Source organism: Oryx dammah, unplaced genomic scaffold (assembly GCF_014754425.2).
Source record: "Oryx dammah isolate SB20612 unplaced genomic scaffold, SCBI_Odam_1.1 HiC_scaffold_7, whole genome shotgun sequence".
In the NCBI taxonomy this organism is placed as follows: Eukaryota; Metazoa; Chordata; class Mammalia; order Artiodactyla; family Bovidae; genus Oryx; species Oryx dammah.
The window spans coordinates 1,227,335-1,252,267 of record NW_024070191.1 but is presented as its reverse complement, the minus strand read 5'-3'; the positions used below and the strand labels follow the sequence as shown (position 1 = coordinate 1,252,267).

Sequence of the window (24,933 nt, the reverse complement as noted above, 5' to 3'; positions counted from 1 at the left end):
AAACGAATTACTTTTCTGAAAGTCCACAGCTGGAAAGCACAATGTGACCTTTTTTTTTTTTTTTTTTGTCATGTCAAAAACAGGCAAGAAATATATTCTGGACTTCAGCTGTACTGCATAGAACAAAAGAATTCTGGAAAAATACAATGTAAACCACATTTCTTCTTTACCATTTAAACTGAGATATACTTACCACACACATTCATATTTCTTAAACTTTTTACAGCATCACAACTGTCATTTTAAACAAGCAAAATTTTTTTGTTTTGTTTTGTTTTTTTTTAAAGGATATCCTGGAAAGTCAACTGATAGAGCATTTGAGAATATATATACATCTATAAAAAAAAATCACATGGAGCATAAAGGGTGAAACTTAAAGACAGAACCGTGGGTGATAGTTTAAGTTACAAAGGGCTAAAAAATAAACGACTCTTTTATCTGATTAAGGACAACTGTGTTCTCTTTCTACCCCTGCTACAGAAGAGTCGGCCTCTCTTAAGACTCTCTGTTTCCGTCTGTCTCTCCCTGTGTGGACGGACACTCAGCTGACTTCTGGCCGTGGAGATGCTGTGCTGAGTCTGGGGGGGACTTCCACCCCAGGTTTCCAGAGAAGCGCGAGGCGGGGAGCTTGGTTGCTGCAGAGACGACTCCTCATCACCATGGACTTGGCACAGGAACCATGTGAAGGGTCGCCGGGTTCAGCGCACAGGGACCCCAGGCCGCGGGGTGGGGGTCTTCCTTTGCTGCGCTCAAGCTGTAGCACCTTCTCTTGGGGTATCTAATGCCTTGAGAGTGCTGAGACACACCCTTTCACAGTTGTTTGTTATTCTCGCCTCTAATATCACACGATTTTATAAAAATATAAATAACAAAGTGTGAACTGGGTTCCATCTCGAGCGGTTTCCTCGACCCCCTCTGGGAACAGAGGGGTGCGTCAGGGGTCCCCACGCCGCTCCGGCCCCGGGGGTGGGCATCCGGGCTGTCTGGGAGAAGTCGCTGTGGCCGTGCGCTCGGACGTCCGGGCGCTCCAGGGTGTTTATGGCACAAACATGAAGGCGGGGCGGACTCGCTGGAGAAATGAGACGGGAGTGATGAGGCCTCGGCGCTCGGTGCGGCTAAGGCTCCGCGGAGCGGGGCACGGCCCCGCCCTAGAGCCGCGTCTGGGCCTCGGGGATGTAGATCTCGATGCTGTCGGCCCGCTCGCTGGCCGAGCTCTGGCGGAAGGACGCCGCCCTCTTGGCCGCCGCCAGCCGCCTCCGCGCCTCCTGCCGCTGTCTGTCCGGCAGGTCCAGAGACTTCTCTCTGGTGATGGGGAGTTTCCCTCTGGGGGGCTTCTTTGGTATTGGAGGGGGGACCTTTCTTTCTTCCTGAAAAGCATCACAAGTCAAGAGTGGGGGTCAGAGCAGCCTGGCCCTCCCCCCCGCTCACCCCCTCCCACCCCCACGGGGCTGTGCCCTGCCCGCCGGGCCTGCGGTGCCGCCCGGTTCCCGGGCAGGAATCCTCTGGGCACGTGAACCTGAGCCTCGGTCTTGGTCGTGGCACTGTTCTGACTCCGCTGCTGGGTGAACGCTCCCTCACAAACGCACACCCGCTCACCTTCACAGGGGCCTGCACGACGCCCCCTGACAGCTGGAGACCCCGATCTATTCAACAGACTGCAAGGTCCAAGGACATGGAAACCACCTCAAGTCCTCTGCCACGGGCCTCAGACCCCTCGACATTAACTACCTACGGCTTTTCACTTGCATGGGAATCGGATGTGAATAACTGGCTCTGACTCTCAGCTTGTGTTCTCCAACCACAGCCCCAAGATCCGAGCACGCCTTTTCCAGAAAGAGAGAGACTGCCGATTCCGCAGCAAAGGAACACGGGGAGCTGGCACGCCCCGGGCAGGGGAGAGGCCTGCGTCCCGCCTGGCGCCCTCTGTCTGCTGGGCCGGGATCACACACCAGACCTGCCCAGGCGGGAGGGACGGGTCACACGGAGTCCTTGCAGGAAAGGGGCGTGGCCTTTTCTGAGCACACGCCCAGCGGCTGGGGGAAACCATCTGTCCTTTCCCTTTCAGCCTCCAAAAGGACCCGAAGGCACCAAGTGCCCAGGCCTGGCCACCATGGCGGGTTCAGTGGACACACGGCAGAACCAGACGTCTATCCTACTGTTTTTGGCAGGAAGATAACCTCGGTGTTTGGAACTTTGTTCTTAGGGCCAGAAGCAATGTCCTTCCCGACTTGATGGCAGGGGTCAGTCGGGGTAATTACTTTGTCAAGACTTCCAGCTATTCCAGAATGTAACTCCTGCCCTGAGTGGGGGACTGTACTTGTCTCTTTGCACGCCTTTGGGGCCTCTGAAACACGCAGTAGTGAAACCAGCCCTTGAGGAAGCCTCCACTCACACTGTGAGTCCGCACAGGCTCACAGCTGTCCTGTGGCGGGGGGTGGGGCGGTGGCCCTGCAGATCTTCGAGGACCTGGGCCCTGGGGTCAGGACGCCGAGCTCGGGCTGCGTTCCAGGGCTGCTCGCCTCCTGGACAGGGTGCCGCAGGACACCATGTTCACTCTGAGGACTACCCGCTACATAGAGCTGGGTAGAGGGTGATATTAGCGGTCAGGTACAGAAGAATGGAAAATGGGAAAGGCTTTTACGTATCTTCAGACTAGTTTAAAAGTTGGATTTTTAGTGGTTTCCTAGAATAACTTTTTCACTGGGAATCATTACTTATGATCGCCTTCATTCACGATGAAACCATAGACCTCCTGGACTTGCTCACGCACAACCTGGTTGTTTGCACGCCCCTCTGCTCCCCTGTCTGTGATGACAAGGGCTTCATCAGCACCTGCGATCAAGCGATGGTCTCCAGCCTGGACCACAGGAGGCACGGTTTAGGGAAAAAGGATGATGATGGTTTGTGTGCTAATTATCTAGATGTACACCCTTGGCTACTCCCCTGTCCCAAAGTATCTCGGATCAATTGTCTTTGTTATTTTGATTGATAATGTCTGTCTAAGAAAATCAGATTATGATTCTGGAGAACTTCTGTAAGATGCGTCAAGGAAGTCCATGTCTTTATAGCTAATTCACACTTATTTCTCAGCCCTAGAGAAGACGATACCTAAAGGGAAGAGCTGAAATCAGAGGTCAAACTTAATGGGCATTTTCAACCTATCTCAGGGCCAGCTCTATAGGAAGTGTACATCCTTGAAGTGTTCAGTAAAGTTAACAGTGTTTCTCATCTCCACAGGCATCACCGTAAGCAACCTGAAGCCTCCTGTGGGAACCACCACAGTGCAGTCCACACAGAGGGTGGCAGCGATGGTAATAATTCAGAGGACGGGGCATGACAGGACGTGCGACGTTGAATTCACACGTGGGTTCTGTTGGTGTCTTCTCGGAATTGTCAGCAAGAAAGGGACTTACTATACGTGCTGATGGCTGGCACCAGTCTGGCTGTGCACACACGGGTTTAGGTGTGATATCAGACCCTGCCCTGTTAACTGCACACTGAGACGCGCATGCTAACGTGGCCCTTGGAGCACGTGCAGGGGCGGGGGCGGCAGGCTCCGTGTGGGGCTGCAGCAGCGGCTTACCTTCCTCTCCGGGGACTCAACCACCTTCCAGTCGCTGAGTTTCAGCTGGTGCAACTCGTCGAACTTCATGCTGACGTCCTGAACGGACAGCTGCAGCATGTCCCAGTAGCCGGCCAGATCCTGGGAAGTGGGCCTGGGCATAGCGCTGGGGTCCTGCCAGACACGTGCACAGTTAGAGCCGCGGAGACCTCCGGGCGGGGCGGGGTCAGGGGCTGCTCTTCCCAGTGAAGCGGGTCCGGGAGAAGCCTCCGTAATTCAGAATTGGGTGCACATGCTCCTGAGGGCCCATGAGGATCTAGTGACAGTTTACATGAGTGTTTGCTGACAGTTAAAAAAGTCTGTGATGGAATTTCAGCTGAGCTATTTCAAATCCTAAAATATGATGCTGTGAAAGTGTTGCACTCAATATGTCAGCAAATTTGGAGAACTCAGCAGTGACTACAGGTCTAGAAAATGTCAGTTTTCATTCCAATCCCCAAAAAGGGCAATGTCAAAGAATGTTCATACTACCACACAATTGCACATGCTAGCAAAGTAATGCTCAAAATTCTCCAAGCTAGGTTTCAACAGTATGTGAACCCAGAACTTCTATATGTTCAAGGTGGATTTAGAAAAGGAAGAGGAAGCAGAGATCAAATCGACAACACCCACTGGATCATAGAGAAAATAAGAGAATTCCAGAAGAACATCTGCTTCATTGACTATACCAAAGTCTTTGACTGTGTGGATCACAACAAACTGGAAAATTCTTCAAGAGATGGGAATACCATGACACCTGACCTGCCTCCTGAGAAACCTGTATGCAGGTCAGGAAGCAACAGTTAGAACTGGGCATGGAATAACAGTCTGGTTCAAAAGTCAGGAAAGGAGTACATCAAGGCTGTATATTGTCACCCTGCTTATTTAACTTAAATGCAGAATACATTAAGAGAAATGCTGGGCTGGATGAAGTACAAGCTGGAATCAAGATTGTCAGGGGAAATATCAATAACCTCAGATATGCAGACGACACCACCTTTATGGCAGAAAATGAAGAGGAACTAAAGAGCCTCTTGATGAAAGTGAAAGGTGAGAATGAAAAAGCTGGTTTAAAACTCAACATTCAAAAAACTAAGATCATGGCATCTGATCCCATCACTTCATAGCAAATAGATGGGGAAACAAGGGAAATAGTGACAGACTTTATTTTGGGGGGCTCCAAAATCACTGCAGATGGTGGCTGCAGCCTTGAAATTACAAGGCCCTTGCTCCTTGAAAGAAAAGCTATGACTAACCTAGACAGCATATTAAAAAGCAGAGGCATTACTTTGCCAACAAAGGTCCATCTAGTGAAAGTTATGGTTTTTCCAGTAGTCATGTATGGATGTGAGAGTTGGACCATAAGGAAAGCTGAGCGCTGAAGAATTGATGCTTTTGAACTGTGGTGTTGGAGAACTCTTGAGAGTCCCTTGGACTGTGAGGAGATCCAACCAGTCCATCCTAAAGGAGATCAGTCCTGAATATTCATTGGAAGGACTGATGCTGAAGCTGAAGCTCCAATACTCTGGCCACCTGATGTGAAGAGCCAACTCATTAGAAAAGACTCTGATGCTGGGAAAGATTGAAGGCAGAAGGAGAAGGGGCCGACAGAGGATGAGATGATTGGATAGCAGCACCAACTCAATGGACATGAGTTTGAGCAAGCTCTGGGAAATGGTGAAGGACAGGGAAGCCTGGCGTGCTGCAGTCTGTGGGGTCTCTAAGAGTTGGACATGACTGAGCAATTGAACAACAACAAATCTGAAAAGTCTGCATTCTGTGTGATTCCAATTGTAGGACATGCTGGAAGGGCACAACTCTGGAGACAGTAAAAAGATGAGAGGTGGGTAGGGGCTGAGGGAAGACAAGGGGTGACCAGGGGGAGCACAGAGGATTCTCAGGACCGTGAGACCGCTCTGCATGTCACTGTCCTGGTGGACACATGTCATATATTTGTCTAAATCCACAGACTGTCCAACACCAAGAGTGTACCCTGATGGAAACCACAGATGCATAGTGGTGGGGCTGGTGTGTGGCAACAGGGAGTATATGACATTTTCTCTGTATTTTTCACCCAGTTTTGCTGTGAATCTACAATGGCTCAAAAAACATCTATGAACATGGTTGAAAAATGGGCAGAGGATCTGTCTTCCAGGAAAGACATACAGATGGCCATCAGGCACATGAAAAGATGCTTGGCATCACTAATCAGCAACGAAATGCACAGCAGTACCACAGTGAGGTATCACCTTGCACCTATCCCAGTGGCCATCATCAGACAGGAAGTAGTGGGGTTTCGAGGATGCAGAGAGAAGGCAGCCCTTGTGTGCTGCTGGTGGGAACACAGACTGGTGCAGCCGCTATGGAGGACAGTATGGAGTAGCCTCACAGACTCAACATGCAGCTAGCACACGACCCAGTGGTGCCCTCCTGGGTATTATCCGAAGAAAACAACAACACTAATTCAAACAGAGACACACGCACCCCCACATTCACTGCCAAACTGTTTACAATCGCCGAGACATGGAAGCAGCCGAAGTGTCCTTCAGCAGAGAGGATGTCATGCATATATATAGTGAAACACTATTCCAGTGTAACAAAGATTGAAATCTTGAAACCTGCGATAACATGTAAGTCAGACAGAAAAAGAAAAATGCTGTATGACTTCACTTGTATGTTGAACCTAAAAATGAAAACAAATTAGCAAACATAACAAGACAGAAACAGAATCAGATACCAACAGGTGTGTGCAGAGGGGACTGGGGTGAGAAGTGAGTTCAGGATAAGGAGGTACGGATTGCCAGCTGCAAAATAAGGGAGTCGTGGGAATGAAACTTACAGTGTGGGAATGCAGGAATACTTGTGTAGCCTCTTTGTATGGTGACATATTGCAACTAGACTTATCTTGTTGATCAGTTTGAAACATCAGATCACTGTGCTGTGTATCAGGAACTAACATGGTGCTGCATTTCAAAAAACAAAGAAGCACACTCATAGAAAAAGGGACCAGACTCACGGTTACTAGAGGTAGGGGTGGAGTGGGAGGAGGGGGAATGCGATGAAGGTCGCCAAAGGCACGAACTTCCAATAACAGGATAAACCAATGCTAAGAATGTGAGGTACAGCACGATAAATACAGTTAGCATTGCTGTTCCTTATATATGAAAGCTGTTAAGACAGTAAATCCTGAAGGCTCTCATCACAAGGAAAATTACGTTTTCTACTTCTTTGTGTACCCACAAGATGTGATGGATGTTCTTTAAGATTATGGTGACAATCATTTCATGATACCAGTCAGATCACGGTGCTGTACCCCTACGTTTATCCAGTGCTGCATGTTAATTATATCTCAACACAACTGGGAGAAAATGCTTTCTTAGAACCTGGGGATGGTGGCGCCTATTAAGGTTTTGATGCCTGGACAGTTCTGGCAGCTGAGGCCCTCTGGTTCTGGGTGCCTGTGGGGTTCCTGGGCAGGGTCTGTGGTGGTGCTGGTGGTGAGGGGCTCTGGGGAGGTGGGGCCTGTTTCCTTCTGTCCTCTGAGGGGTCTCAGCCCTGCTTCTGAAGGTCAGAGACACCCCATGTGTGCACCATGGGTGCCGTTGCCCTGGCTTGGAGGGAGGGCTTGGCAGGTCAGGCTCCTGCCCTAGGAGGACAGCTGACGCCACGAGTGGCGCACGGCAGCCAAGGGTGGATGTGGCCCCAGGACGGGTTTGCTCCTGTATGTGCTTATCAGGGCACTGGTCCATTAACAGAGCCCCCCTGAATCCTGGGGACACAGACGTCCAGTCCTGGTCCTATGCCCACACCCACTAGGCCACTCTCTGGGCCCTGTCCACCCTGCCCAATGCGACCAGAGGGCAGCTGTGCTGACCTGCTGGGAGTGGGTCAGAACCGCTGTCCGAGCCACTCGCACCCAAAGCCCTCATTTTCTGCTCAGAGTGAGAATTGCAATCCCGGGCGGCTGTTTACTGTGTGAGGACCATTCTCCACTGAGCCACTAGGGGCTACCTGGTGGGCAAGTGCAGGGTCCTGCACAGGGTCAGGGTTGGGTGGGGTCGTGTACAGGGTCAAGGCGAGGTGGTGCAGGGTCAGGGTCAGGGTCGGGTCAGGATCAGGGTCAGGGCCAGGCTCAGGGTTAGGGTCAGATACAGGCTCAGGGTCAGCTTGAGGTGCAGGGTCAGGGTCATGTCAGGGTCAGATACAGGGTCAGGCTCAGGCTCAGGGTTGGGTCAGGGTCATGTCAGGGTCAGGTGTGGGAGGGTTCGTCAGGTCGCCAGGCCTGGTTTGTCACGCACTTGCCTGAGTTTGAGCTCAGCTGCTGCTTGTGAAGGAAGACAGTGAAGGCCTTGCTCTGAGCTGTGCCTTGCAGGTGATGGGGTTCGGGGGGACCAACAGGGGCTCCCTGGACAGCTGGGGCTGGCAGGGTGCTCCTCCCCCTGACAGTGGGTCCTGAGCCACGTGTCCTCTTCCTGGAGGACGAAGCGGGCACAGCGACCCCTCCTCCTCTCCCCACCCCCCACAGGGGCAGGTGTGAAGGGCCTGCACGTGTCTGAGGATCACGTCGCCCAAGAGTGAACTCTGGAGTCACGGGGCCTCCACTCTGGGCTCTGGGGGGCAGAGGCCATGGGCATGGTGGACCCCAGCACAGTCAGGGCCTTGCTCTGTGTCCTCTGCTCCTTTCTGGGAGGCGTGGCAATGTCTGTGTTCTTGGACACTCCCACGCCCTGGTCTGTTTGTAGGCCTCGTTTGTCACATCAAGGTGGGCCAGGACAGTCCCCTCCCCCAGCAAGTGCGCAGAGCTGTCCATCCCTGTTGACTGCACGCAGGGTCCCAGGGTGCTACCTGGCCCCAGCAAGGGAGGTCCTGGGACGTGGGCTCAGATGCTCTGTGTTCTAGAACATTCTCTGGGAGCTGTGTGTCCTGAGAAGGGCTGAGGAGAGACCATGGTCTCGTTCAAGTGCAGCATTGGATCAGCGGTCTGTGTGTGACTCCATCTCTCCCAGCTCCAGGGGTGCTGGGCCGCTGGCCCTATGGCCACAGGGGTCCACCCGCTAGTGTCAAGGGCAGGCCCTTCCCAGAGTCCATCCTCAACAGCCAGTGGGTCTGATTCACTCCCTGGGGCCATTCCTTTGACTTAGAACTAGGGCTGCCAACGAGGACAGTGTGGTTTTTATGAGCAGGGCGCTGCCGGCACTTTCAGCCCCTCTGCTGACGGTCCGCCCAGAGCCCAGCAACCTCCTCCAAGTGCTCTGGGGCTTTTGGTCCAATGGAGGGCGCACGAAAAGGAAGCAGTCATGCCAGACCTCCTATGGCCAACACAAAGTGCAATCTGACGTGTGTAAGAGGTATCAAGGATGTGAAGCCGGATAATTCTCAGGTCTAATACCAGCTGCATCTGGCAGAGAAGACGTGCATTGCTCACAGCTGGAAGACCGTAACTGTGCGGCATGGAGGTTCCTGAAGACGCGGACCCGCCCATCGACTCAGCGGAACAGGGACCACGCCCCCTGGTGGCCTTGGTCAGTCCTCAGAGATGGCCGTGGGGTGGGGCTGGGGCTGGGGGCAGGACACCCCTGGGGGACGGGAGAGCTGAGTGTTTCTACAACAGCATGTTCCTTTGAGGGACCCTAAGCCTGCCTGTTCCCTGCTCTTAAATGTTGATTGTAACTTCATGGCATAGGCGACCAGGTGCTAACGCTTTAAATCTCATGATGAACTTGAATGAGATTAATGGAAAATATTGGAGAAAACATTCTCTTTAATGATCCTGATGAAAAGGGATGAATTGGTGACTCTGACGTGCTAGGCTGCCTCCATGTGGAAGAACATGCCGCAAACTCACAGGTCTCCATGTGAATTTAAGAACGGAGCAAAACAAGGTCGAGACACCGTGAACCGATGCTTGTGTGTTAATGAAAATGGGTGGTCTAAAAGAGGTCAGTGTATGGATTATAAATAAAAATACATAAAAGAGGTTGTAAAGTAGTGTGAATACCATTGAGCTATTACTCTTCAATGACTTTCTCCAAATAATTATTGTTTCTCCAAAATTATATTGGTGAGTACTTTCTTTGGTCAGATAAGGAAAAGTATGTGTGTAATGATACATATTTATATTTTTTGATAGAGTGCCTGATGAACTATGGATGGAGGTTTGTGACATTGTACAGGAGACAGGGATCAAGACCATCCCCACGGAAAAGAAATGCAAAAAGCAAAATGGCTGTCTGAGGAGGCCTTACAAATAGCTGTGAAAGAAGAGAAGTGAAAAGCAAAGGAGAAAAGGAAAGATATAAGCATCTGAATGTGGAGTTCCAAAGAATAGCAAGGAGAGATAAGAAAGCCTTCTTCAGCGATCAATGCAAAGAAATAGAGGAAAACAACAGAATGGGAAAGACTAGAGATCTCTTCAAGAAAATGAGAGATACCAAGGGAACATTTCATGCAAAGATGGGCTCAATAAAGGACAGAAATGGTATGGACCTAACAGAAGCAGAAGATATTAAGAGGTGGCAAGAATACACAGCAGAACTGTACAAAAAAGATCTTCACGACCCAGATAATCATGATGGTGTGATCACTCACCTAGAGCCAGACATCCTGGAATGTGAAGTCAAATGGGCTTTAGAAAGCATCACTATGTACAAAGCTAGTGGAGGTGATGGAATTCCGGTTGAGCTATTTCAAATCCTGAAAGATGATGCTGTGAAAGTGCTGCACTCAATATGCCAGCAAATTTGGAAAACTCAGCAGTGGCCACAGGACTGGAAAAGGTCAGTTTTCATTCCAATCCCAAAGAAAGGCAATGCCAAAGAATGTTCAAACTACTGCACAATTGCACTCATCTCACATGCTAGTAAAGTAATGCTCAAAATTCTCCAAGCCAGGCTTCAGCAGTACGTGAACCACGAACTTCCAGATGTTCAAGCTGGTTTTAGAAAAGGCAGAGGAACCAGAGATCAAATTGCCAACATCCGCTGGATCATCGAAAAAGCAAGAGAGTTCCAGAAAAACATCTATTTCTGCTTTACTGACTATGCCAAAGCCTTTGACTGTATGGATCACAATAAACTGTGGAAAATTCTGAGAGAGATGGGAATACCAGACCACCTGACCTGCCTCTTGAGAAACCTATATGCAGGTCAGGAAGCAACAGTTCGAACTGGACATGGAACAACAGACTGGTTCCAAATAGGAAAAGGAGTACGTCAAGACTGCATATTGTCACCCTGCTTATTTAACTTATATGCAGAGTACATCATGAGAAATGCTGGACTGGAAGAAGCACAAGTTAGAATCAAGATTGCTGGGAGAAATATCAATAACTTCAGATATGCAGATAACACCACCCTTATGGCAGAAAGTGAAGAGGAACTAAAGAGCCTCTTGATTAAAGTGAAAAAGGAGAGTGAAAAAGTTGGCTTAAAGCTCAACATTCAGAAAACTAAGATCATAGCATCTGGTCCCATCACTTCATGGGAAATAGATGGGGAAACAGTGGAAACAGTGGCTGACTTTATTTTTGGGGGCTCTAAAATCACTACAGATGGTGATTGCAGCCATGAAATTAAAAGACGCTTACTCCTTGGAAGAAAAGTTATGACCAACCTAGAGAGCATATTCAAAAGCAGAGACGTTACTTTGCCGACTAAGGTCCGTCTAGTCAAGGCTATGGTTTTTCTAGTGGTCATGTATGGATGTAAGAGTTGGACTGTGAAGAAAGCTGATTGCCGAAGAATTGATGCTTTTGAACTGTGGTGTTGGAGAAGACTCTTGAGAGTCCCTTGGACTGCAAGGAGATCCAACGAGTCCATTCTAAAGGAGATCAGTCCTGGGTGTTCACTGGAAAGACTGATGCTGAGGCTGAAACTCTGATACTTTGGCCACCTCATGAGAAGAGTTGAGTCATTGGAAAAGACCCTGATGCTGGGAGGGATTGGGGGCAGGAGGGGAAGGGGATGACAGAGGATGAGATGGCTGGATGGCATCACTGACTCAATGAACGTGAGTTTGGGTAAACTCTAGGAGTTGGTGATGGACAGGGAAGTCTGGGCTGCTGTGACTCTTTGCTGGGTTGCAAAGAGTCAGACATGACTGAGCGACTGAACTGAACTGAACTCCGGGAGTTGGTGATGGACAGGGAGGCCTGGCGTGCCGCGATTCATGGGGTCAAAAAGAGTTAGACATGACTGAGGGACTGAACTGAACTGAACTGAATATTTATATATGTAAGTATTCATGTTTGAGTATATATATGTGTGTATAATGTATATATATATTCCCTTTGATTTTCAGGAAGATCAGAACCAAGTTTAGTGCCAACCGTGTTTCCTAGCTTGGTCCCTGGTATCTTAGCTCACTCCTGACTGTGACGTAAAGCCGAGACTGCCCCTGGAATCCCCTGCCGGCCTCTCTCAGTGTGGTTGCTCGTGTGTTTCTACGGGAGCCACCTGCTGGTGCCGCCGTCACCGTGACATCCCCACGACACGATGCACTGTCCCCCTGCCCGGGGTCCCGAAGGGCAGGCTGGTGGCCAAGGACACTCTTGTGGCTAGGGGCCTGCCGCCCTCTGCCCCCCACGCCCCTCCCTCGCCCACAGCCGAGGCCTCTCTGCTTTGGCCCCCGGAGCTGTGCGCGTCCCCATCCTTCACCAGGCCGTGCTCCCGCAGCGGTCCTTCACAGTGGACAGGGCAGAGGTGAGGGCGGAGAGAGTGGACGCCTGGCCTGCTGACCCGTGCCCGAGGGTCTCGAGGGGGCACTCACCATGTTCTGCTGGCAGAGCCAGTAAAACTGCTGGAACTTCTGGGACATCAGCAGCTGGGCGCTCCCCACGGCACTCCGGATCTTGCCGAGGACTGTGGACACACACAGGGTTACGGGCGGGTTGGCGGGGGCCAGGAGAGGGGCGCCACGCGAGGGGGCCTTCCCGCCGCGGTTCCAGGTCCTCGCATGCGTGCCGTTGTGTCTGACTGCAGCTCCACGGACTGTGCCCCCCAGGCGCCTCTGTCTGTGGGATTCTCCAGGCAAGAACACTGGAGGGGTCCCCATGCCGTCCTCCAGGGGATCTTCCCTACTCAGGGACCGAACCCTCGTCTCCTGCATTGGCAGATGTGCTCTTTACCACTGAGTCGCCTGGGACGCCGTTATCCTCGGTCACCGGAGGTGAAAACTTTGAGCTTACTGTGTGGAACAGCCACCAGTTGAGCCCTCTTTCCATCTGGCCCATCCTGATTCATGAAGGAAATTCAAAGATGACCAAGTACTGACTATCAGGACACCTCAGTGTGGGGGGAAGTTTACCTTTGAAAGGTCCTCCAGCCCACCCAGCCCTCCGGGGGTCAGCTGGGTGGCAGAGACCCTGGCCCCTCACATCACCCCGCTGACCCCTGGAAGGGTGCGTGAGGACATGCTGCCTCAGGCACCTGGGGGCCAGCTCACCAGGGCGGTCAGGAGCAGCGAGGGTCCGTTTGATCTATGAATGATCTCAAGTTGTAAGAACTTAATTAATCAAAGGGTGCTTTAAAAAAGTAAGTAATACAGCTTTGTCAGTGGAAAGGATTTAACCACTTACTGGATAGTTGTGATGACTTAGGGATTCGAACTGGGCAAAAGAAAGATTTCCAGCATGAAAATTTTGGGAACCCCCCCACCCTCTCCGTGCAAGTGCCTCCTCACATCCCATCATTCTGACCCAGTCCTGGCCTGTGTGAACATCATCATTATTTCAGAAATAACAGCTTTGGGAGACCCCAACTCCCATGATTCCTCAGAGGCACTTAGGAATCTGGAGGCAAACGCTTCTGGCCTCTGTACCTGGGCCTTTGTCTCTGGGGTTCGGTCTAAGCGGCCATCCCCAGCTACTCCCCTCTGCGGCCAAGTGTGTCCTCTCTTGAGCCCCCTTCAAGACCTGCACAACACAGGTAACAACCAGCTACACAGAGCCCCTGACGTCCCACGTGGGTCCAGCTTGTCTCCAGCCCGGGGAAGACGGGAGCCTTCGAGACAAAGATCTTAGCCTGGAGCTCGTCTGGCATGAAGCGGACGCTGAACTGTCACCACCGACAGGGTGTTTCAGTACTTGTGGATTGTCGACCCTGGGACATTCCTGAGGTTCAGTCTGGAGAAGAGCCCAGAGGGAGGAACCTTCAGCATGTGGGTCACTTGGCAGGGGTCTGGGTATGGGCAGACTCAGGGGGTGCGGGATGGGGCCTGAGACCTGGCATTTCCACAGGGGTGCAGCCCACATCCAGAGAGGTAAGCTCAGTTTCTCTAGCTTTCTCCCCAGTTTCCCCAAACATTCCTAATTTTGATAGGCAGCCTCCAAAATAATGAGTTGAGACTCATTTGGGGTGAGCTAGAAACTGGCCTAAAGGACTCTGACTCCTGGGCCACAAGCCACTGAGACCCTGGTTCCTGGCCTCCCCCGGGGGGTGGGGCTCACGGACACAGCAGGGGCCTCGGTGCACAGGCGGCCAAGGGCTACGGACTGGAACCGGAGTCCTCGAAGTCAAACGTGTCTGTGAGGGGTGCCGAGGACGCGTCCTACTGGGACAGGAAGCAGCCATGGAACAGGAGGCCCGGGGCACTGTTGTGCTTACAGGGTGAGCACCCGGCCCCGGACAGCGTGTTCATCACGGGGTGCCCTCCTGGGGTCGGGGAGGGGGTTAATGGCCTGACACGCTCCTGAGTTTGCCTGCACTTTCTGACTTGTCTGGATTGCTCTTCCCCAAAGCTTGACTGAAGACTTGCACACACAGAGAACTTGAAACAAAGTAGCGCCAGCACCTCTGCCCCGTTCCTCCGGATCACCAGCTCTGGATGTGTGTCCTTCTGACCCTCTTGGAGATGAGCTGTAATCAGCACCTCCCTCGCCAGCACGCTGCACAACCACAGAGCCACGGCCCTTCCTAAGAAACCAACACTTCCCTAATATCACCCAATTCTCGGTTGCTTCTAAAATGTGAAGAAGAGTTAAAACTGTAACTTTCAATACCAGTGAGTTCATTAGATAACACCGCGGCATCCTTTTAGACTTAAACGAAACAGAAAGCCGTCTTGTCAGCGTCCTGACGCCTGCAGCCCGCTGCAGGGGGGCTTGGCCCCTGGCCCCCTGGCCTGCTCATCTCCCCCATCTCTGGGCAGTGGAGGGGACACAGGGTAGGAAGGCAGAGGGACCGGAGCACAGCCTGCAAGGGCTGAAAATACTTCCCACCTGGTTCACACTTTGGCCCCCAAGCTGAACACGTTAGATTTCCACTTGTAAACCCTTGTAACTTGCAGGACTGACGAAAACCTTTAAAGAGACTTGTTTTAACCAAACGGTCACTGTGGGAATATATAGAAGTGCTGCTGCTGCTGCTGCTAAGTCGCTTCAGTTGTGTCCGACTCTGTATGACCCCATAGACGGCAGCCCACCAGGCTCCCCCATCCCTGGGATTCTCCAGGCAAGAACACTGAATCACATACAAATGCATTTTTTTTTCACTGATGCTATGCTTCCTGAAGTGGTAATTAAAAAGTCAATCAGTTAAAGCAAATGGCATTGTGAGTGGCACAAAGTAAAACAAACAAAAAGAAACTCCCCAAAATAGTGTGCTTTCTGAAATAAAAGTTTCCAGAGCCACAAACATCTTACTCCACAGGTTCATAAGAAAGATGAAGAGAACGAGGAACTCAACAGTGGGGTCGTCTGTGAGGTGTGACATCCTCAGCGTCTGTGATGCTGGCGTTTTAGTCCCCATTTTTCACATCCTTCTTAAAATGCACCTCAATGGAAGTATTAATATACAGTACTTCAGTTAATAAACTTTAGCACAACATGGATGGGGGTGATGTCTGGGTGCTGATTTAATAGAGTGGAGACTTATTATAAAGGGTATACATTGATTATTGCTCGAGAAAGGTAATGGCCTGACGGCTAATGGCAGGGGATTTGTGCTCATCCATGGGGATGGTTCTATCTGATACCTATAATGTAAATAATAGCTTCCCATAATTGCGAAGAATTTGAAGCAAAAATTCAATTTATTCTTTTCCACTGTCCTTCTCTAATTCTGTCATAGTTTAGCCACTTTCTTTAGAGAGCTACAGATAAGGGCTCATGCTCATCAGAATGGAAATTTACAAAGAACCTGAGACAACCCAGGCCTTTGATGTACAGAGAAATTTGATTAACTGACTTGCTCCTTTAATTTATTTTTCACGCGTATTCTACAATTTCCAACTCCACCTAAATTTACTAAGAAGTGCTAGGGCAACACTGACACTATTCTTTTGAAATTCGAGGTGGGCTTTTCTAGAATTTGCACACAGTTTGAGGTGGTCACTTGGAGATCCACGACCGTCGGATCTTGGATTTCCTCCTGACCCAGGCGTGGGGACGCGCGCGCGTCCACAAATCCCCGGCGAAGCCTCAAGCTTTCTCACCTTCCTGTTTCTCGAGCACACGCTTCCTCTCAGGCTTGGTTTGCTGCGGCCCCTGCGGCTGGGGCGGCCCGCGCGCTGACCACACCCTCAGTCGTCAGAGGCGGCGGCCTTGGGCTCGCGGGGCGACCGAGCGGGGACCCTGGCCGGAAGCGGCGGCGCTTAGAGCCGTCCCCGCTGCTGGTCTTCAGCGTGCGGACTCCTGGGCAAACCGCAGGCCCAGGGCAGTCTCCCTGTGGCCCGACCTCCTCATCCCCCTTGGTCCCCGAGTCCCCCGGCTCACTGTGATTACCGCCAATGGCACCCTGCCCGAGCCGGACGCCTCCCTACCCAGAGAGCATGGCACCTCCAGGGAAGGAGGTCTGGGAGACCCGCCGCGAGCGTCGAACCCCAGCTCTGGCAATAACGTGGGGACTGAGGATGGGGGACCCTCGGATGATGATGTCTCCCAGTGCTGTGCGTCTGGCCGGGAGATCTTCAGATCAGCAGCTCTGGGGCAGAGTTGTTCGGGGGCAGAATAGCCCAGCACCTCCCAAAAGACCCACTGCTCAGTTCCCCAGGCCATTCATCTTTTTACAAATCTGCTGAGTAAGATCTTTGTGGCTCTGGAAACTTCCATCTCAGAAAACACACCTTTTTTATTTTTTTGCTCTTACTTTATGCCACTTACCCATTTGGTTTAACATAATTAACACAAAACCCACAAAACACTAGTGGTGGTTCACAGTCCCTGCAGAGTGTCCATCTATGCATCAGCCTGCTTTACCGTGACTCAACTGATACCAGCATTCAATGGTTCTCATGATGTTTTTATTAACCGTAGAGAGCTGAGTGAATCTGATTTGTTCGATGAATTCAGTGAGCTGTGGTTATAAAATAATAGCTTGGGAGAAAAGTTATCTCACATAATGGAAATTTCAATATTTGGAGCTCAGGGTTTTGGTTCAACAGCCATTTAATTTAATCTTGGCTTTTTAAAAGGACTGTAACCAAGAACCGTGTACCTGTTCCTAAAGTGAGGGGTGGAATGGAAAGTTACCTTACCTTTAAGCATTACTAGGGAATCACTCAAACGTGACCAATACGGTGCCCGGTTAATGTGTGGAGCATGCAGTTGAGATTCAGATTAAGTGTTCTCTCACCTTTGCCACAAAAAATAAAGCTGGGTAATTAAGAAATTGAGAAAAATCATAGAAAGGCTCGGGTAGACCTGTTGCTGCTCTTTGCATCTGAGGCTCCTAGAGATGTGATTTCATGTTGTTATGAAACAGTGGTGGGAAAACCCTGCAGAGTCCCGGTGACTGAGTTGGTGTCAGTGGGAGGGGCCCCCACCTGGCCGAGGGCGGTGTCAGGGCACACGGGGTTTTACACGCTGTGTTGTGCAGAGGTGTGAGTAGGGGTGGAAGCACCCTGTGCGTGAAGACTGCCCCCCTTCCCTCTTCCTCCTTTGGACTCCCGCCCCTGAGGCTTCTGCTGGGCACTGCCAGCGGACGCTCAGCACATCCAGGCACCGCCGGGGGATGATCAGCACGGCTGGGCACTGCCGGGGGACGGTCAGTGTATCAAGTGTGATCGCCCAGGAGACTAAGATGGAGCAGAGCTGCAGGAAAATGCAAAGCCGTCCCCATCTTTGAGAAGGGTGTGTGCCCACGTGCATGTCCCCAGGGATGACAGAGCCAGGGGCTCCAGGAGGTCGGGACCAAGCTCCCCACGGCAGGGGCAGAGTCCATGTGTGAGGCAGGGCCTTCCTGAAGGGTCTCCGGCCTGGCTCTCTGCCCCTGCTTGTGCCCTGATATTGGCCTGTCTGCCTGACTAGTCTACCTGCCCTCAAGGTCCGCCCAGACGCCGTCGCCACCAGGAAGACTTCTCAGACTGCCCTGCTGGCAGCATTTGCCGGACTTCGGGGTGTCTGCAGCACTGGGCCTGCACTGCTCTTACCACAGGCACTTCCTCACTCACTGTAAATGCCTCTGTCCTGGTCTTACCCACGCTGAGGTCCCTGCAGTGTCCGTGCGGCACGCTCATCAGTGTCTCCACCTGCAGTCTCTGGGACGGCTCCTAGCATGTACTCAGCAAATGCCTGCTGGGGCTTTACAGGACACAGAGTCCAGGAGAAGATCCCAAGGTGCAAAAAAGGTGAAAAAGAGAAATGCAGCTGACGGACAGCAGAAACCCCCTTTCCTCTGCCCGGCTGAAGGAGAAACGTGTTCTCCAGATGCTGGTAATAAGACAACGACAACCTGGGTGACAGGATCTTACTGTTGATCTGGGTCACTGCAGATAATCAAATCACACACAGGATGATCACGGCATTACTTCCAGGATTTTCCCGACCACCCCCAGTGACAAGAAAATCGTAACTTATCATGACAAGGCTTCAGCGCTGGGGACTTTTAATGTCACCTCTTAATTTCCAGGGTCTAAGGCACAAGCCGAGTGTGTATTTTATTGCTCAGGGATCCTCTCTGGACCACAAATGAGGGTGACGGATTCAGAGAATCAGAGTGAAGTAAATGGCCAGGGATAGGGGCACGGCGTTTTCTGAATAGCAGAAGACACTCCGTCGCTAGCTGGGGGGTTAGTCACTTACCATCTCCAGCTTTTCTCTGACACAAAGCCAAAGCAATTTCTTTTGACACGAGACGGTCACGAGTCTAGAAAATGGTTGAACTGTTGTTGCCCATCATCATTGCCAAAATTCAGAGAACCAGCATGTGAACCCTGAATAAACTGCAGTCCCAAGACCCCTGCAGGCCTGAGCCATCCTGCTATCCAGCACACAGCACGGAACGGAAGGATGCCCGTCAACATTTCAGCCACTGCTTTTCTTTTCAACCGCTTGCATCTTAGCTTGGGTGGGGTATGCTGGGAGCCCACGCACTTTAATTTACTCAAGGATCAAAGGGATTGTCCTCATGGATTCATTCGCCACATACTCATTTATGGAAACCTGGCGAGTGTCTTCAGGCCTCAGCGGACACCTGCCTCTTACCTTCCTCCACGAGGTCGTTCTCCTCGGCTTCCCTCTCCATCTCCTTGCACCAGCCTTCCATCCGCTTCGTCTCCGTGTGCAGCAGCTTCAGGAACCACGCGCCGTCCCTGTGGCACGGAGACACACGCCCGCCGTCCACCGCGTCCAGGGATGGCTCCAGCCAGGGGTCGGGAGGGGGCAGGTTGGCAGTGTCCACGGGGGTCCGATAGTCCTCCCGGTAACTGAAGAGCCCCTGGGTCCGGACGGTGCGCACTGCCCCGTACTGCGTGGGGGTGCTGGGCTCTGAGTGCCTCTGGAAGGAGGACCCGAATTGCAGGCCCTTGTCCTCCGTGGTGACGTGTCCTGGGAAGCCCTCCAGCTCCAGGTCCGCCTGCACCCCGGCCGTCACGCTGTTGGAGCGCTTGAAGCGTCCGTGTCTGCATGGAGGGGGAGACGGACAGGAGCTTGTCGGAGATGACCCTGAGCTGCAGAGCCCAGCTTACACACCCAGAGCATGCTGGGACACATGCCAGCCTCGCGAGGAGACAAGCGCTGTCATCTCTGTTATCAGCACACTGGTGTTTCACCTGTGTGAGAGCCTAGTTTGACTTTGCAAAGAATGAAACTCTAACTTTAACTTTTAAGCTTCCATGGCTAAGTGATGCCCACTGAAGACCTAAGTTTACCACAGGCGGCTCAATCTATCCCTGAAACCACTGTCTTGGGGTGGTTACCTGCCTTTCAGAAACACGTGACAGGCTTACACATTTCTGTGTGTATGTATGTAAAATGAAGCCCCACTGCTTCTTTCAAGTATGTAATTCTTTTAAGTAATAACATCTGTGTCTTGTTGAGTTCTGGTGGCTATGCATATCATATTTCAGGACATGAGCTTCTTCTCTCTGAATGCTGCAGTATCATCCGGTTATGTCTTTTATGCAAAATAATGAATCCAAATTCTGACTTCAGCAGGTGTTTAAAAAACATTTTCATTGTATGTATTTAAATGTCACTCATTTCTCACAGCCAGTTACTGAAAGGACTGGCAAGAATGAATTTATAACTGGAGCCCAGATTTTGCTGGTGAGAACTGTGTGTGTGAGTGTGTGTCTGTGTGCGTGTGCATGTATGTACATGTGTGTCTGTGTGCATGTGTGTATGTGTGCATGCTTGTGTTCCTATGTGTCTATGTGTGCATGTATGTGTACGTGTGTGTCTGTGTGTGTGTGTGTGTGTGTGGGCATGTATGTCTGCACACCTAGACTCTGCCAAGCTACACAAGTTGGCTCCTCACCAACTGGACATGCAGATGGCAGGCAGCTGTGTGTGCAGCTGGCTAATGGATCTGCCTTCGCTGGAGGCAAAGGCGCTGAGAAGGAGCCACCAGCGGGGACGGGGGGCTGCAAGCCCAAGTCCCAGGGCAGAAGACACAGTTTCTGAGAGGCCTCCGTCCTAGGGAAGCCATCAGTTCCTTGGCAGTCCACATCTTTGCAGGTTGGCCTAAAACCCTCACTGTGAGTGACTCACCAGGGTTTCAACAACCAGATGCTGCCTGGTGCTCACAATATGATATGCCCATCAAATCTGTCTTTATGAAATTTACAAGATATGCTATTTTAAATATAAAATAAAATAATCACACCACCTTCATTACAGGAACAACACTCTTGTCATGGACTTCTCTGTGCTGGGCAGTGTGAGGGCTTCTTTTGAAGCATCACCATCCTAAGGATTCTTCAATCTTCTTTCTCTCTCCCTCTCTCTGTGGTTGTACCGTTAACATCCTAAGGTGGGAAAACCTGCACTGGCTTTATACGCATCCTTTTTCCCCTGTGGGTGAAGGACTCTGGTGTTCAGAGATGCCAGCCCCTCTGCTTTCACAGGTGGTAAGTTACTTTAGAAAAAGACGAATCCCCGGCCACTAGCAGAAACAAGGCTCAGAAGGATGCTAATCCATACCCGAATGATATCCACTAAGTTAGGGCTGGGGATATATGACCCTGTCTCCACGACGGCATGAACCGGTGATGGCCAGTGCTGTCCAGACACTTGCCATCACGTTTCTAACCCACAGCCATGCTCAGAGGCCCCAGGAGTTGGGGGTGGTTACCGTTTCTCATCTTCCACCTGGATGCCCACCGAGTGGTACTCCCGCAGCCCCCGGCTCTCCGTGTCGGAGTCTGTAGCCGTCTCCACCTAGCGCAACAGAGAACATCTTATTTTAGAACCAAGGCGGGACCTGGACCAGGGACTATTTGTGTGTGTGTTCATCAGCCATAATTAATTATGCATTTGTGTAATTAACGCAGAGATGCACTTGACCCAGGAAAACGACAACGGGAGGGAAATGAACTCGTGCTGGTGTAATTATGTTGCTACTGTGTTTCATCAAATTGTGCATGACCCCCTAACTCAATGCTGAGCCTCCATCTTCTAAATGTATGCAAATAAAATTGCTTTGCTTAGCTTGGGCGAAAAACAAGCTAGGTTGGATTGCATTATGAGAGGACTTAAAAGCTCTTGTCAGATCCTGCCGGTACAGCATGAACCAGATAGAGCTAACACAACACACGGGCTGCTGAATAGGACGGTGGTGATGACGGCGTCCACATATGTGACATACAGAAGAACTGAAGCTTTCCCAGCCCCAGGCAACCCCTCCACCCGCCTCGACACAGCACCGTCTGCTCACAGGATGTGCCCAGGGCAGGGCAATGCCACAACAGAACAGAAAGCGTGCACTCCACACACAGTCCTTACGGTGGCTGCATTTGCCGAGAAGTCTCCCCAAACCCAAGGAAGCATTTGTGGTGCGGGGTTAACTCATGAGAGAACTCTAGTAGCGTGCAGTTTCTAGAAATAACCAAAACTCCAGAAGCAAACGACCCTCCTGCTCCCAAACTCTCAGTATGAAAAGTCTGCCTCAGAAGAGTAAATATATGACCTTGAGTAAATATGACTAAATAACCAAAGATTAGTTTAGTAAAATGCTATTCCAGCTTCTATACTGTCCCTTTTCTTTTTTTTTTTTTTTTTTGCAAGAAACAGTAGCTACTGTCTCAAAAGGTGTTTTGACTCCAGTTCACAAATATCAAAACTAAACTGTCAAACACATCTTTTCTTAAAAATATTAGTGATCGTTGCAAGGGTAACATACAAACCATTGGACGAGTAACTGACACCCCCTGCTGCTAGTGATGAGAGACCAGGTGCACTGGGCAGTCGTGGCTCCTGAGTCTTTGTTGCTGGGGCTGCCGCAGTTTGTGATGCAGAGCAGTTGTGCTGCTAAGAGCTGGTGTTTGTTTTCTGCCGACAGGCACTGAGCCAGGAGCAGACAAGTGTCACCACAGCTGATGCACATGATACCTTGGGTCCAGCCACATGGAACACTGGAGGGATCAGAGAAGGCGAGTGACTTGCCCAGGGGTGCACAGCTCGTAGGGCGCAGAGGCATGCTCAGTGTCTGCTGTGGCCAGAGTCAACAAAGCCATGTGGGGACCCTGCAGCTCCTGGGACGGGGCTGTGTCGGGGGCGGCCCTGTGGAGCCTAGGACAGCGGTAGCTCAGCGGTCAAGAAGCCACCTGCAAGGTAGGAGCCTCAGGAGACGCGGGTTCAGTCTCTAGGTGAGGAAGATCCTCTGGAGGATGGCATGGCAACCCACTCCAGTATTGCCTGGAGAATCCCATGGACAGAGGAGCCTGGCGGACTACAGTCCACGGGGTCGCAAAGAGCCGGGCACGACTGAAGCTACTTAGCACACACGCACAGGAGGAAATGTGCTTGAGTAAAATTCCTAACCTGCTGGTAATCCCCACGTCTTTCTAGTTTCAAGTGGGTCATGGCTGGCATAAACGTTACCTTGCTGGATGTGGACACTGTTGTTACTATTGTTTTACACAAAAAGATTGCAATAAGTTAATATGTTAAAAACGCTGCCCATGTCAGTGCAATATGAGCTGCCTGTGTTCTAGCTGCTGTTCCGTTCTGTGACTATAACCTGATTTATTTAATTAGATATAACTAGTTTTCTGCCACTGTAAAAAATGCCATTGTAGACCTATGTCTGTGCATGTATATAATTTTGTGACTATATTCACAGTCTCCGCAGTGGCAGGGGCAAAGGTATTCCCTTCTGCCATTCTGGTAGATGTTGCTGAACTTGAGAGATACACAATATGGATGAAATTACTTCATTCGTATAGTGTCAGGGAGACATTTGTATGGAAAGAGCACTAATTTTTATCATAAAAATGTTCAGAATATTTGCCTCATTACTTCCAGTCCTAGGATTCTAGTCTAAAGATGTTCCCTTGAATTCTGACATATTAAAAGGTGAAAGTAGGGGAAACAGGAAGACAGGATACTGGCCACACTGAGTATAGACTGCTCACAACACAGATGCCTGTGCAGCTATGATGGAGGCTGACGACACAACACAGACTCAGGAGCGAACATCAGCAGGCGGCGTGAACGATGCAATCAAGACGTGTGTTCACACACAGAACACACATACTCACACAGACAGAGAAACTGACCACAAAGTGACCAAACCAGCCAAAATATCACAAAATCATTTGTCTTCTTTTCTCTAGTGTGTACAGCTTCTCTCTTATGATTCTCTCATTTTTACAGTGAATGAGAAAAATACAGCTTTTGGAGTCAAATTCTGCCACTTGCTGGCCATGTGGCACTTAGGTAAGTCTCAGATTCCATGGCTGTTTCCTTCTTAACTTCAAAAGTGAGGGATCAGCAAAAGCGGGGTTAATGGGCGTGAAACTGTGCATGAAGCCAGATTCATGTAGGTTCTCCAAAGCAAATCTAATGCTCCCTCCCTCATCTCCACTTTTAAGATCCATAGATATAGTAACGATATATTAAGTTCAAGGAATATATAATGAATTTTATAGATTCTACAGTGGTTGTCCTATGAAACCATTCTAACAAAAAAAGGTCTCCGTTTTTCAGAAGGTAAAGGTGGAGGAGGATGTGGTCAAGTTGCATAAAGCCAGGTCGAGCTAAGTATTTATCAATTTCAGAAATCTTGGGAGAGCTTTATGAAGACGGAGAAAATCAAATTTAGGACAAAGGAAAGGAATTATTATTTTGCACAGTGGGAAGGAAATCAAAGGAATTTTTTCCAAAGAGAAAATTCTGATGAGAAGTGTAAAAGGATTATAAAAGTTTTGAGAAATATATGTACATATTCATTTTTACAAGAGCCATGGTGTTCTAGCGGCTTCCCTGGCTCAGTGGTAAAGAATCCTCCTGCCAAGCAGGAGACCTGGGTTCAATCCCTGGGTGGGGAAGATCCCCTGAGAAAGAAATGGCAACCTACTCCAGTATTCTTGTCTGGAGAATGCCATGGACAGAGAAGCATGGTGGGTTACAGTCTATGGGGTCGCAAAGAGTCAGACACAACTGAGCAACTAAACAGCAATAACAGCAAGGGTGTACTAGACGTGGAGAAGAAAGATGAAGTCGGCAGGACCTGTGTATGTGAGTGGCCTCTCCGAAGCAAGTGCTGATTGGAGGTGCCTGCTGGTGGATGGGGATGGATTCTCCCTGTTGCCACGTGAGTGGTGGGCACTGGGCTCCTGGAGAACCTGCTTCTTGTCCCTGGGCCATGACAGAGGGGTTGACACTGAGCCATGGGCCATGAAGAGCAGGGGAAGGGTGCACAAGAGAGTGCACGTGTGTGAGTGTGTACATGTGTACCTGTGAGAGCACATCTGTAGTGCATTTGTGTGTACATGAGAGTGCAAACATGAAAGTGTGCACATGGGCACACCTGAGCGCACATCTGTGGGCATTCCTGCATGTGCATGCACATGTGTGTATATGAGAGCGTACACACGAGTGTGCATATGTACACACATGAGCTCACTCCTGTGGGCATGCCTGCATGTGCATGCACATGTGTATATGAGAGCGTACA

The 24,933-nt window shown here is 50.6% G+C and overlaps 1 protein-coding gene across 1 annotated transcript in view; it reads right to left on the bottom strand.

Annotated features, from left to right (window-relative positions):
• Positions 1-1,148: 1,148 nt before the first annotated feature.
• Positions 1,149-24,933, bottom strand: part of DLGAP2 (DLG associated protein 2) — a 459,183-nt gene continuing 435,398 nt past the window's right edge. The window contains exons 13-17 of the mRNA XM_040242864.1: positions 21,109-21,194; positions 19,020-19,435; positions 12,368-12,459; positions 3,584-3,736; positions 1,149-1,367 (exon numbers count right to left, since the gene is read on the bottom strand). Of these exons, the coding sequence (XP_040098798.1) occupies positions 1,149-1,367; positions 3,584-3,736; positions 12,368-12,459; positions 19,020-19,435; positions 21,109-21,194 (966 nt within the window). The remainder of the gene's footprint in view (positions 1,368-3,583; positions 3,737-12,367; positions 12,460-19,019; positions 19,436-21,108; positions 21,195-24,933) is intronic.